At 39.5% G+C, this 15,432-nt stretch overlaps 1 protein-coding gene across 1 annotated transcript in view; it reads right to left on the reverse strand.

Moving 5' to 3' along the window:
* KIAA0922 (KIAA0922 ortholog) overlaps positions 1-15,432 on the reverse strand; it is a 170,202-nt gene that overhangs the window by 15,115 nt on the left and 139,655 nt on the right. Inside the window, exons 25-26 of the mRNA XM_011959776.1 lie at positions 8,515-8,663; positions 535-659 (exon numbers count right to left, since the gene is read on the reverse strand). Coding sequence (XP_011815166.1) covers positions 535-659; positions 8,515-8,663 — 274 coding nt within the window. The remainder of the gene's footprint in view (positions 1-534; positions 660-8,514; positions 8,664-15,432) is intronic.

The raw sequence follows: 15,432 nt of genomic DNA on the forward strand, positions 1-15,432 counted from the left end.
GCCCCTTACCAGCTTGTCAAACCACATACTGTCTGGACATCTCACTTCCTGCAGCTGTAAGAACCTACCTTCTGCAGGACTGAAGCAAGGGTGACCTGAGAGGTAACTATTCTGTTTATTATGACCCCAGGTAGCGCAGGTGGGTCAGTGGCTGAACAGGGAATAGCAGAGACCTGCCTGTGCCCCGCGGTTTTCTCTAGTTCCTGTTCCACAAATGCCCCTGACTCTCATAAGCAGAATGAAGGTCTCCACACGGAGGGATGGCTTATGCTTTTCCCCTAAAAACTACCAAATCTGTTCGCGTTTTATAAAGGAAAGATACAAAATGGTCACTTTAAGGTATTTTTAACAAAATAGAAACATAATGGGAAAATAATTTTACAAACGTATTTTAATCTTAAGATACAAACATCTACACTCTCATATTATCTGTATCTAACATCACCAAAGTAAGTTTAAAAGTTAATAGCCAAATGCAAAATTATAAAGTGAAAAACAGATCAAAATATTAAAAGGATAGTAAGAATCACGTACCTTGAGACTGGAGCAACACCCCTTTTCTTGTTCTTTCTACATGTTCGACTTTTATTCCAATTTAAATTTTGTAAATTTCCGTCTCTTTTCTCCTGAAGCTTTTTCTTCCTATAAGGATCTTCTTGCTAAAGAAGAAAGAGCAAATGTTTAATGGTTTAAACTAAATATGAATAAAAGCATGTTTAAGCGTTTGAAGACCAACTCCATCTGAATTCAGAATGCCCCCGTCTGTTGAAAACTGAGAAGTACGTTTCTCAGCCTCAGCTGGAGCCTTTTCCTCTTTTAAATGTCAGTCATGGTCTATTAACAGACCCAATGGGAGAGGGATTCCCCTTGCCCTTTCAAATTATGAAGTAGTTCAAGTCTTTAACATCTTCTAATACGTATTATTCCTCTTCCTTCCATATGTTGCCCCCTTAAAGTGGATTCACTGCCAGTGGGTAGGCGGTGGTGGGAGCTCACACACTGAGACCCAAGGGCTTAAAAGACACATCTCTTCAGGGTGTTAGGTCCTTTCAGGAGAAAGATGTCTTCTCCAGGCACCTCACAGAGGCAAACCCCCTGGATCCAGAAAAGTCCCCTTCCTATTTACTGAAGGATTCACACTTCATGGAAAGCAAAGATTGGCTCATTTTACCTTCTCTTTCAGAAGGTTGGCCCAGCTAGGCATTGTGAAGTTGAAACACACACTCGACTAACACAAATAACTTGGAAGGAGAAAAAGAAAAGGTTTTAGATAACCTGCAATACCTACAAGTTCTGTGTCTGGGATGTTCGAACCCTCATGCATCTATTAAAGCAAAGTGCATACCACAATAAACAAACACTAGAAGCCAAATGGGATTTTAACTGTATAGGCAGTGGAATTACGACATTTTTTATTTCTCCTTTATACACCTTTGTTTCCCCCAGTAAGTATGTATTAACCTTTTTCTGATTCTGAAGGTAATTTAAAAACCTGACAAGTTAAATATACAAAGCCCTATCCTACAGGACCTTATGCTAATTGCTTAAGTTTGAAGCTAAACAGAAGGACACGCAGACTCAGGATTTAATGTTAAACAGACATGCACTACATTTCTTCATGTATTGTTCCTCGGCGTATTTCTAACTTGGAGGGGGGGTTTCCCACCCCCTGTCCACTCAAGGGCCAACAAAGGCTTGTCGACACAGCACGTACTTGAGCCTATCCATCCCTCCAGGGTCAGGTACAAACAAAAAATCAGTCTCTCAGTGGGGTCTGAGAAAGCGTGAGCTGGTAAGCAGTCACTCTGATACTTGGCTGCCTTTCTCAAATCCACCTGGTTGGAACTGTCATCCTGTGCAAGCGAAAGGGTGAGTACATTCAGGACTACTGAGAGGCGGGACTCGGTGACCAGAAGCATCAAAGAGTTCTCCGTGAGTATGACAAAGAAAAGGAGAATGCGGGACAAGCTAGATTCAGAGGCGTAAGACATATCCCAGAAAGAGTGGCAGGGAGCACTGGGATGTAGCTGAGACAGAACAGGCCAGCAATGGAGGCAGCGGGTGGAAAAGGGAGGGAAAGCGAGCCAGAGCACACAGCAACAGACTTGTCAAGGAATCTGAAGAAGAGCAAAGCACCACCTGGCTGCTTTCTGGTACAGAGGGTCCCAGACAGAGAAGGGCAGGACTAACCAGGAAACTGAAGAGTCACATGGAGCTGCAATTAGGAGCATATCTCGGAGGCCAAACTGCCTAGTTTCAATCTTGTGGCTTGATTACCAGCTGTGTAACCTTGGGCAAGTTACTCAGCCTCTCTGCCACTTAGCCTCTCTGCCTCAGTTTCCTGAGTCATCCTCAAAGCACTGTGTGGACTAAGTTACCTAGCATCTCATAAGCTATTTACATGAGACTTAGTTATCGTCATCATTATTATTGGGTTATTTGGAGGTTTTTTTGGTGTTTTTTTTGTTTTGTTTTTATAGACAGGGTCTTGCTGTGTTGCTCAGGCTGGAGTGCAGTGAGACAATCACGGCTCACTGCTGCCTCAACCTCCTAGGCGCAAACAACCGCCTACCTCAGCCTCTTGAGTAGTTGACACTATGGGCAAGTGCCACTATGCCCAGCAGCTTTTTTTTTTCTGCAGAGAAGGGGTCTTGCTGTGTTGCCCAGACTGGTCTTAAACTCCTGGGCTCAGGAGATTCTCCTGCGTCAGCTGAACTACTTGAACTAGTTAAGTTTGCTGAGGTCTCTGACAGAGGTGATGATTTAACAGATGGCAGTGTGGACAAAGATTTCCTAAACTTTACTAAAAAAGTAAAGGAAGAAATCAAGAGAAATCACAAACTTACTGCACTAAGCCATTCTTAAAGCCACTGTGTATAAGTAAAATCAAATAAGCAATAACTAAGTTTGCTTAGTTTCTTAGCAAACTAAGAAAAAACTCTGATACACAATATTTGATAGAGTTGATATCTTTAACACAGAAAGTGCTCTTACAGAGAATAAAACATTCAAAAGAAAAATGGGCAAGAGACATGAAATACAAATTCATGAAAGAAATATAAAAGCAAAAAAAAAAAACAAGAAGAGCTCGTCCAAAATATTTCATCATAAAATAATGTTTTAGAAAAGGTAAATTACAGACTACCTTGTGGTCTCCTCTTTCCATTTTGGTTTTAGAAAACACAAATGTATTTATGATGCATAAGCACTAGGAAATGGCTGGGGAAGCAGGATCCTGTTCACTGTGTCTGCCTCTGAAGTGTGGAAGCAGAACTAGGTTAGACATTTACCTCTAAATTTCTAGAATTTCTTTTCAGTGGTAGTGTTTTGGATGAACAGTTTTTTTGTGTTTTTCAGCCTTCTACAAGAAATGAAGGAAAATGCTCACCCTTTCCTAGTAAGAAAACCAAAACATGACTGCTCACCTATCACACTGACCAAGATTTTGCAAACAATTGCTGCTGCACAGAGGAGAATGAAAGCAGCATTCTCAGACATGACATGTGAACAAATCGGTACCAACTTTCTGGAAAGCAATCTGTCAGCACACATAGGAGCTTTACACGGTTGATACCTGTATTAGTCCATTTTCACGCCGCTGATAAAGACATACCTGAGCCTGGGCAATTTACAAAAGAAAAAAAGAAAGAGGTTTACTGGACTCACAGTTCCATGTGGCTAGGGAGGCCTCACAATCATGGCAGAAAGTGAAAGGCAGGTCTCACATGGCAGCAGACAAGAGAAGAGAACTTGTGCAGGGAAACTTCCGTTTTTAAAACCATCAGATCTCGTGAGACTTACTATCATGAGAACAGCACAGGAAAGTCCCACCCCCATAATTCAACCACCTCCCATCAGGTTCCTCCCATGACATGTGGGAATTGTAGGAGTTACAATTCAAGATGAGATTTGGGTGCGGACATAGCCAAACCATATCAATACCCTTTCATTCTATTTTTTGACATCTGTAACAAAGCCTTATGAGGTGCACAGGTAAGAGGAACAAAATTGCTCATCACAGACCTATTTATGAAAGTAAAAAGTTGGAAACAATCTTAATGTCCAACTGCAGGAGAATGGTTTAATTATGGCACAGTTAAATGATGAAATGTTATGTAACCACTGAAGACAAAGCTCCCCGTTTAATTTTTATGGAAAATTTGTTCTAATCTTATGGCAAAGTTACAGACAATAATAATTATCTTAACTATTTTAAGATAATAGTTTTCAAAAATTTGCATAGAAAAGAATACAAAAATGTTAAAAGTGGTTTATTCTGGATAGATCTTTTTCTACTTTATTCTTTATGCTTCTATAATAATTATGAATTACTTGTCTAAGGAAAAAAAATCTGCTTAAAAGAAAATAAAAAGCCAAAGCTAGGGTTAAAATTTAGTTTGAGGATTCCAAACCTGGGCTTCAATCTTCCTTGCCAATAAATCCAGAGGAACGTTCCACATGTATTATATACACAGATTTATACAATTTTGTAAGCTGCAAAATTAGGCTCTAAGAATGTGCAAGAAAAACAAACACTGGGCACTGCACTTGGGAATGTACTTATTGAGAATGATTTTTGCCAAATGAACAACGAAATGGAAAATATTAATACACTCACAGGATTTTAAAGAACAGTTCTACAAAACAAGGAGTGAGTCACAGAGACAGGAAAGAAATGATAAACCACTGCCCCCAGATCGGCACCAGAGAATCCACCTTAGTTGACTTGGTTGGGGACAACCTTGGGCCACAAAGTACAGCCTATGCCATCCACATCCCTCAGATGGGCATGTCTCCTATGAACTGGCTGCCACTATTAGATGCAGATGTCTGTTCTACACAGGTTTACAGACCAAACAAGGAGGGAGGGTCTCATACAACCACTGAGACAGCAAGAACCACCTTGAGCTCTAGGGACAGAGGTAAACCGCAAGACGCATGCCCTCAGGGATCTAATGGTAAAGACACACAGAGAAGAAAGAAACTTGAAGAAATTAAGAAAACTGCCATAACCAAGGGCACAACTAAGCCAGGCACAGACAGCCAGGAAGACTTCAGTGCTGGGAGGAGAGTCTGAGATAGGCAATGGCACCCACGCATGGGGCAGGTGGAGGCCAGTGGCAGCACCATTATTCCTTAGTGCCATCTTGGGCTGAGGGGACCTTGGGATAATCCATTCCAGTCTCTCCTCCCAGCACACAAGGCTGTGCATCTGCTGGAGTCAGTGCATGGCAGCATCAGTTTCTACTTCATTGCAGGGCAACAGGTAAGACTCTAAAGCCCATGTCAAAAGGATGTTAGGTTAAACTCGTAACTTCATTCATTCCCTCCTAACCCAAATTCAGTGACTATTTCTGCTCCTGAAAGTGTGCCCTACCCTCACTTTCAGGCCTAGCTTTCTGTATACTTGCTATACCTGCACCATCAGCCAGTGTGCAAATTTAACACTGCCTCCTCCCCAAGGTTTGAACTCGGGGCCCTTGTCTTTTCTCCGTGCACACCTCACAGACTCCATGTCTAACCTCCAAATGGGTAACCCCTAAATCTTAAGCTCCAGGCCTAACTTGCTGCAGAAGCTCTAAGCTCCCCACTTCCCAATGTCTACTACACATCTCACTTCAAAGTTCAGCCATCCCTCTGTTGGTAGTGATCAATATTATACCTATCACTTTGAGACTTCCTGCTTGCCATTCTAAAGCAATTCTCATATTAACCCATTTAATCCTCACAACTCTTTGAGGTAGGATACAATTATCATCCTCATTTTGCAGAAGGAGAAAAATGCAATGTTAAGTAACTAACCAAATATTACAGAATGAATACATGATGAACTAGATTCAAATCCAGAAGAAGCCTGGCTGTAAAGTGCAAGCTCTTAACTATGATAACAACATTGCTTTGACAGACATAAAAATGAGTTTATCACCTCCATCAGAATTATCCATTCTAGTCACCCAGGCTTGGAACCTTGGAGCTACCTTTTGTAAATGGTCATGTAAAAAAATGACTCCTCTCCTGTATGCATTTAGTGCTAAGAAGTCCTGATGGTTTTCTCTTCCAAAATGTCTCGTATCTACTTTCCTACCCTTTACTCCTGCTCAAATGTAAACCCTGATTACATATATCTCCCCGCAGAGTAACAGCCTCTTTGTTAGAGAAGAGCTGGTACCCATTTCTTCCCTCTCTAATTCAATCTCCAAAACATTGAGAATGATCTTCCAATAATGTCTTATATTCACATTCATTCAAAGTATTTACTCAACTACACTGGTTCTATGTAACAGGCATCCTGACAGTCTTTATAAAACTGAATTGAACAACATCTAATTATTACCTTCAGAAAGATCATAGCCCACAGGTTGCTTTCAGTTTGTTAACCACTGTCTGCTCCCCACCGCCCCCCATCAACTCAGAAACCTTCAATAGCTCCCCAAAATCTGCAGAAAGGTCCCAAAGCAGCAATCCTCAGGCCAAATCCTCCAAAACAACTTTTTGTTTGGACAAATGTGCTTTCAACAAATTTGATTCTGAAATTCCTTAGCAGGTAACAATTCTTCTGTTCTCTACGGATACCACCACCTTCCTATTGCTTTCACTCAGCCTATGTCACCATTTGTGTTTCCCATCAAGACCTCGGGAAGAAAGTCTGAACTTTCAATCAGCATTCAATGGCCTTCCAACCTAGGAGGACTCTGTCCTCTCCCTCCCATTACTTCCCCAAAGGTAGCTTCTTCCCAGTCAGATGGCTCCCTAACTGCACCCAATTATGCCTCAACGGTTCCTCCACCTGGGGGCTCAGTGCTGCCCACTACCCACCTTCCCTTCTCTGTTCTTCCACATGCTACCTGCACAAGTTTCCACCTCCTCTGGTAGCTTTCCATGGCACCATGGCCTATATAGACTTTTCAATCTCTGAAATCCCCTCTACTATGAATCTTGGTGTTTGGTTACACAGAAATCTCTTGTCTTTCCAAACAGACTGTAAATTCATGGTTTGGACTGCTTGCAACATACTTATTTTGTATCATTTCCACTTTATTTGAATTAAAAAATTCATGTTTGTTATAAAGTTTTCATAAAAGAGAAGAAAATAAAAAAGGAAAAAGAAATAATCCAAAATCCCACCACTCAGAAATAACTAGGGTCTCCCATTAATTATTCTGCAAACCTCATCTGTGAGTATTTTTCTATGACCCTACACACATGAAAGAATAGCAGTACAGATGATGGGAATAATTTATAACACTAGGAATATACATAATTTTTAACTAAAAATGTAAGGGTCAATTTTATATGAATTTAACATAAGAAGAATAAACCAAAGTAGAACCAAGGGAACTGCCAAGTTTCAAATAATTATTTCTTCAATACATGCTATATTAATTCCTTAAGGATCTCTCTAAGGTTAAGAAAAAGACTGTAAAAATATTTTCTTAAGTTATCACCCTTTTAAACTACACATTTCATGTTTTCACAGTACTGGCTCTCTACTAAGAAATATTAAAATTAAAATTTATTTTCACCTACCTCTCAATCCCACTTCCTGGTTTTTGCAGATTATATTAGATTTTTACTTGGTTAAAGTTTCAATTTTCCAATCCGTTCTGTGGTTATAATTGCCAAAGTTTTAGTCTTTGCTCTGGATATAAAATGGATTGAAACCTCAACAAGAGACCTTTATTATGCCTTCTTCCATCTGAGTGTTCATTTGTACTTCTATCTTGCTTGGCTAAATTTCATTAACTTGATTTTACAAGAACAGCTTATGATTTCATTTGTATTTAAGGATGTCTGCCTGTTGCCTTTGTACTTGAGTATTAACTTGGCTGGACACAATATTCTTTGTTTACATTTCCATTCTCTTAATGATACCGCTCCACTGTTTCCTGGTGTTAGATGTTCCTATCGAAAAGTCTGAGCTTCAGTTTGTACTTCTTGATTTTCCTGTCTTTGCACAACTCTTTATGTTTGAAGTTCAATTAATTTAACTAAATGCCTATGCCCATTATGATGTATCAGTTTTTCCTGTTGTACACATTGTGCCCCTTTGATCTACAAATTTAGTTCTTCCCTCATATCAGGAAAATTTTCTTCTATTATATCATGAATACATTTCTTATCTTTTAGACAGAAGATGATAGATATGAGGACAAAGACAAACAAAAAGCAATATAACTCAGCAAGAGTGTGCCCTAAAATATGGATGTTCAGTAATAACTGGATAGAAGGAATATGTTAGTCAAGTTCTACTCTGTCATCGTTACCTAAGAATTACCCATTTGCTTAAGAATAGACTCTCTTCAGAGTAAAAGCTATCTGGTTTCTCTAAAAATTACTGTAGTAACATTTATATAATTAGAAGGTAAATAAAATTTTCTGAACACACACATCAAACTCACCAGTTACTAATATGGATTCAAATGCAGTGAAACATATGAAATATACATATTCACTTAATACTCAGTTCTAAAAATGAGTTTTGTTCTTTTTAATAGGCAAGAAAAAAATACAGACCTCTACGAAAGGTATGTCCTGTTTCTCAGAACACATGTCTTCTCTAGATGTTTTGTGAATCTTCTTTTCTGAAGAAGGCTTTGTGTCCACCTTCTTCAAAGTTTCACAATGATCTACTTCATTCTTGATAGGTACTTGCTGGTTATTCCCTTTAATAAACAAAAACAATTAAATTTCTAGCTAATAGTTTCCACTCACATTCCCCATATTCTTTCCTACACCAAACAACGAATTTGACTTCATGAGAGTTAAATTTAGCATTGTTTTTAACATCCATGATGCTCTAGAAATTTATTTTGTTCATAAATGAAAGTATACTAAGAGTTCTACAAAAAGTCTTTAAAAGAGGTCAAGGAAAAAAGGTGGGGGGGGTACACCAATATTCACAGCATCATTATTCATAATAACCAGAAGGTGGGAAAACGCCAAGTGTCCACTGATGGATAAACGGATAAACAAAATATGGTATATACACACAACAGAGTACCATTCAGTGTGACTCATTGCACAACAATGTGAAATACTTAAGATTACTGAACTGCATGATTAAGATGGCAAGATGGTTTTTTCAAAAAAGGAATGAAAGTCTGGCACATGCTACAACATGGATGAACCTTGAAGACATCATGCTAAGTGAACTTAGCCAGACACAAAAGGACAAATGTTTTATGATTCTACCCATGAGGGACCTACAGTAATCAAATTCACAGAGACAGAAAGTAGACTGGTGGTTACCAGGTGTTGGGGAAAGGAGATAATGGGTATTTATTATTTAATGGGTACAGATTTACTGTCTGAGATGATTAAAAGTTCTGGAAATGGAAATGGATATGGATAGTGGTGATGGTTGCACAACAATGTGAATGTACTTAATGCCACCAAATTCGATAATTTAAAAGGGTTAAAGTAAGTTTTATGTAATGTATATTTTATATATACATGTTTTTAAGCTGGTAAAGAAGGTGAGAAGGATAAAGACTTGGATTCTGGTCATGACAGCCACTAATTAGTTTTATAGTCAAAGTTAAGTCTCCTAAGCTGCCTGTGCCTTAGTTTTCTTATTCATAAAATGAACACAACCCCCCTTCCTTGCCTCCCTTGTCTGACAGTCATAAAGATGAAAACAGAACAGATATAAATGTAAAGCATCCCCACCAAAGGACACACGGCTGTTTCATGGAAGGTCCTCCCTGCTACAATGAATGCCCGCCCCGAAACCGTGGAGCCGCCAATCGGCAGAGGAGCCAACAGCTGATTAATCAGATGGCAAAAGTGGGTGCTGGGAGGAACCTTTTCTGAAAATATGTTTTCTTCCATTTTTCTTTTAAATGATTTCATAAGTATACTTCTTCTATCTCTTATCCCACAATAAAGGCAAATGAACTTCAACTCCACAATAACCGGCCTGTTTTCTAATTTGAAACGATGTATTTCAGTACCTTCTTTTTTCTTGAACTAAGAATCCCTAACGATACCTTTGAAATCTGAGAAGTTTAGATGACCACGGGGCAGAGCAAATATTTCCCAGCAAAGCAGGCTGCAGGCTCCAGTAGGATGGACACCTAACCAGATTATCAGCAGAGGCTCCAATCCAGCCCTTCTGTGGGACTCGAGGCAGGTCAGGTCTCTGACCCACAGAAGGAAAGGAGGAGTCAAGTCCCCTCTGATTCTGAAATTCTGAGGCTACAAATTAAACTCACTCAAAGCAAGATACATAAAGTTTTCAAATAACACTTACCAGGTAAACATACTTTTATTTGGTTAACAGAAAATTATATAAATATTATGTAACCATAAAAATGCCAGCCAAGCAAATGGCACACACCTTGTGAAGTAATGCAGGCTTTTATGGTTTAAGTACAACCAGGACATATTAGGTCTTACCCTTTCACAAAAAGGGGCTCTATCCCAAAATTAAGTTTATATTCTCCAAATGTTACAAAATGAATACAGAAAATAAATCCTTTGGCCAGACTCATTACATAAATAAAATAAAGATCATGGCATGTTTTTAATGCTTTTGGCTGTGATGGAAATACAATGGCCAAAGTCATATCCAGAGACAAAGCTGATCACTATCAACTGCTTCCTTTAATAACTGGGAATAACTTAGAGTTAGTGAAGAATCGGAATCAAAGGCTACTAAGGCTATTTCCCAGGAATTTCTGTCTGTATAGGACAGTCAACTATTTGCCTAGAGGGTTTAGATCGACTTCATTGAGAGGACTGCTGGGACACATCTTTCAGATCCCTTTCAAACCTGTGCATTTCCGAACCATGAGCATCCTACAGCAGCCCTGTGGAATCATCATTACCCTCCATTTCCTACCTTGTCAAAATTAAAAGTCATTCTTTAGCAGAGATCACCTTTGAAATTTAATTCCTTCTAAAACACAAACTGACGGTTAGATATCCACAAAGGAAAACATCAAGCACTGTGAAAGAGCAAAGCAGACAGCCAAGAGCAAGGCAGACAGGGTCCATACCAGAAAAAGCAAGCACAAGAATATCCCTTTGGATTCTGGAAGCCATAAGCATGACATACAATGCAGATATTTGCCTCAAAAAATAGGTGCTACTCCTCCGGTGTCCTAATTTGTAAGAAAATGGATTTCCTTCAGTTTTCTTCAGGCCAAGAATATAGCACTGAAAGTATTAGTCATTGAAGTTTCTTAGGAAGGATCCAAATTTAATAGCCAGTACAAAACCATCCCCAAAAAGTAATAATGCATAGACTTTTAGAAAATTAGTAATGCCTTCTTGGGGCCAAGAATCAGGAAAAACAATAAAATGAATGTTAACAAGTTCTGCAGTAACTCTGAGAAATTCCAACATGAAAGTATTCAAGAATATGGGACGCCAAATACATACGTCATTTACAAATAGGGTCAATCCATGCAATATGGTTTGGTTCTGCGTCCTCCACCAAAATCTCACGTCGAATTGTAATCCTCAAATGTTGGAGGAGGGGCCTGGTGGGAGGTGACTGGATCATGGGGGTGGACGTCCCCCTGGCTGTTCTCATTATAGTGAGAGAGTTCTCACGAGATTTAGTTGTTTAAAAGTGTGCAGCACTTCCCCCTTCACTCTCTTCCTCCTGCTCCCCACCATGCAAGATGTGCTTGCTTCCCCTTCGCCCCTCTACCGTAACTGTGTTTCCTGAGGTCTCCCCAGAAGCAGAAGCCTGTACAACCCACAGAACTGTGAGCCAATTAAACCTCTTTATAAATTATCCAGTCTCCGATATTTCTTTATGGCAGTGCAAGAACAGCCTAATACACCAAGTCATCCTATTAAGCATGCAACTTCCCCATGACCTCACGGAGTAAGAGTGTATCACAGTTAAAAATCAAAAACAAATGGAAAGAACACTAATAATAATAAAGGGGGCAGGAGAAGATGTTGGCGGGGGAGGGGGTGAATATGTTAATGCCCTTCACGGTGGTAATGGTTTCACGATGTATACTTATTCCCAAACTCATCAAGATGCATACATTATGTACAGCTTTATAGGTCAATAGCTCCTTTAAAAAGTGGTTAAAAAACAGAAGCAAATGGAAGAACAAGAAACAAGTGATCTCCTCAGTAACCTGCTTAAAGTTGTACTGTCTCAAATCTAATCACAATCACGTGGTCTGTTTTGAATAAACCATTAAATCTTCAAGTTAACAGTATCTTTAAGTAAATGGGAACAGTTTTTGAATTTCTGCAAATACCAGTAATTTCAGAAAGTTGAGGTATCTAATTCAGTGAACACTTTCAGGTACTGTTAAGCTCAAGGCTTAAGCTATTATCAAATTTAGTTATACCTTACATTATCACAGGTAGAAAGCCGTGAAATAATTTGCTATTTCTCCTTGGTAGTGCTGCGGCCAACCATAGCTTGTCTTTAGCCATAATTCTAAATCTACATTATTTTGATCAGAAAGTGAAAATGGTTACAAACATTTAAAAAGAGCTATATTCACAAGATCATTTACATTACACATAAAGCCCAACTCTTGTCAGATGACCAAGAGGTTCTGGAACATGTAACAAATGTTTGACAAGTTTAACTGATAGTTGTTTGACAAGCTGATGCCAAAAACAAGTGTAGAAAAACAGAGCCTTAAAGAATGTCAGCAGACTTTATTTCTATTGGGAATTTTATTTTTATTTTTTTTTTTTTATATTACTTTCTTTTTCTTGTTTTTTTTTCTAATTTGTTTTCTGTTTATTTCCTTTTAATATGCAGGCATAATCTTGGAAAGACAAACAAGCAGAACCTCATTTTTCTTTTAAGCAAAATATACTAATCATGCACACAATCATAGAAATCAATGGATGCAAAGAATAACCATTAGTGCACATCAAATATCCTTTCAACCATTGTTAAGTTTTTCCAGTTTTATGTAAAAATATTATTAAATAGTACTTTATAGTACTTTATAAAAGTACACAAATTAATTACCAAAAGGAAATCAATACAACTTGATGTACCATTAATTATTTCCTATAGGCCTCTCCGAAGCAGGCAGCGGAAATGGAGTAGAAAAGAGATAGACACATTTTTTTTTTCATTTTTTATTTTTGCTTTTATTTTGAGACAGGGTCTCACTCATTGCCCAGGCTGGAGTACAGAGGCACAATCACGGCTCATTGCAGCCTTGACCTCCTGGGCTCAAGTGATTCTCCCACCTCAGCCTCCCAAGTAGCTGGGACCACAGGCCCATGCTGATGTACCACGATGACTGGCTACATTTGGCTACTACATTTCTTTTGGTAGAGAAGGGGCTTCACCATGTTGCCCAGGCTGGTCTGGAACTCCTGGGCTCAAGTGATCTGCCCACCACAGCCTCCCAAATAAGACACATTTTCTGTTACTTACAATTACTCCGTTTCTTGATGACAAGTATGTAGTCAAAGTCATGCATACATACCCTAGAACATTTTCTTCTCACACAATAAACTACACCTGGCAGGGGGAAAGCCTCAGAATAGGAGAAGGCAGATTCTTCAGGTGCCTCTAGGAGTTTTGATAGGTTAGGAAAATCACTTAAAGTATTCTTAAGAGGCAGGAATGTCCCCGCCTTTCCCTTCTTCCCTTTAAAGGCAATCTTGTGACTAGAATGGTTTCTACGACCATTTGTATACTTTGGGAGAAATGGCTAAAATGTAGCAAACACACTGAGTTCCCATTCTGCTGGAATCCTAACTGCCAGTCACACAGTAGACAACGTGACTGGCACTTAGGACTCTCAGCTATCAGGCAGGTTGAGCCCAGCTCAAAGACCAAGCTGTTTTCTTCAGATTCTAGAAAAGATCTTACAATGGAAACAACATACATTTCGCAAAGTAAAATACTTTTCAAAACTAGCAAAGAACTAATGCTCAAAGCTGGAAGTAAAAACTGGAAGGTTCTTATATATATGGTTTTCTCATTCTCAAGCATTCTTTGCACTTGTGACTTACCTGTCAATTATACGCCTGTTTACCATTTGCCAAGTTATTGCAACGCTTTCCTCTGAAATTCAACAGAGCCCCAAACCCTTAATATTACTAAAACTCCAAACCCTCCCTTCAGACTATAATTATCTTTCCCTAGATTTCTCAGTCCTTTCTTATTTTTAATATTTTAAATTCCTGAAAAATTTTAAATTGTACATGGATAGCAGGCAATTTATTCACTTTTTAACATCTCTGATATTTTCCTAGGACAGTGCTGTGAACATGAAACAGTCAGAACAGAATGCCTGTCAATGAACGAACTTCCCTGGGAGGAATCTCCTGCTAACATATTACTTCTGCAGACAAGTAGAGAACTGTGAATTAGCACCTCTGAATTTGCTGGTCTGAACATGTTGGAAAGCAAAAGTTCTTTCCTCAGTTCTTATTTGATCTGATCAACAATCACTCTGGTACCACTTAACATGTTGCTGATCCAGCCAAATGGTATTTTTAAATTCTGGCAGTGAAAGATTTGTTGCCATTTAAAACATTCTAAGCACACTAGTCATCTGTACAGGAAGGAAAGATTCTGGGCAGGTTTACCATCTACAACGACACAGGCAAATCCTATGTTTCCAGACTCCCATATTAAATTTATTCATGCTTATTAAAGTGTTATTACCTGCTAATCTTGCCTCAGCTATCGGCATTGAACATCAAATACTGGACAGGAGGATCCTGAAGAAGAATTCAAATCCTCTGACCTACTCTGACACCATATTTCTCATCCATGCCTTTATATTTCAACTGCTTTAAAGTATTAAGATATAGAAGGTCCCTCCCATCCATCTACCACACTGCCACAGGCATTGCATCCTGCAGGCGCATATCTCTTGTGGGCACAAGGGATCACAGAAGAAGCACTTCTGGAGGGAGGATTCCCTCAAACAACTCTAATTTCAAGTGTGTGCCAAGTCATCCTGACTGTGCTCAAGCCCAAAAGACTAACATAACAGGAGAAACGTCCAACAGGTCTCACCCCATAATTCACCCTTTCACAAATGTTTTGTATTCTACACCCCAGAGAGTGTCTGAGAGACAAACAGAATAAGACACCCAATCACCCCATCGCAATACATCCACAGACAAGGTACGCCATGGTTTCATGTGAAGATTGGCTAACTGCATTACCAGGGGGCATACTCACATGCCAGGTGGAGGAGACACAGGGCACAGTGTCCACCCTGCAGACATAAGTCCACTTCAGGCGTGCGCACCACTGCCAGGGGAAACGGTACAAACGGGCTGTACTAAGTGCACCAAGAATGCATGTGTGCAGCTGCCTAGACCACATTCCCCTCAGAGGACTCCAACTTTCTTTTAAATTAGAAATGTCAGCCGGGCGCGGTGGCTCAAGCCTATAATCCCAGCACTTTGGGAGGCCGAGACGGGTGGATCACGAGGTCAGGAGATCGAGACCATCCTGGCTAA

This window comes from Colobus angolensis, unplaced genomic scaffold, assembly GCF_000951035.1.
Source record: "Colobus angolensis palliatus isolate OR3802 unplaced genomic scaffold, Cang.pa_1.0 Scaffold5, whole genome shotgun sequence".
NCBI lineage: Eukaryota > Metazoa > Chordata > Mammalia > Primates > Cercopithecidae > Colobus > Colobus angolensis.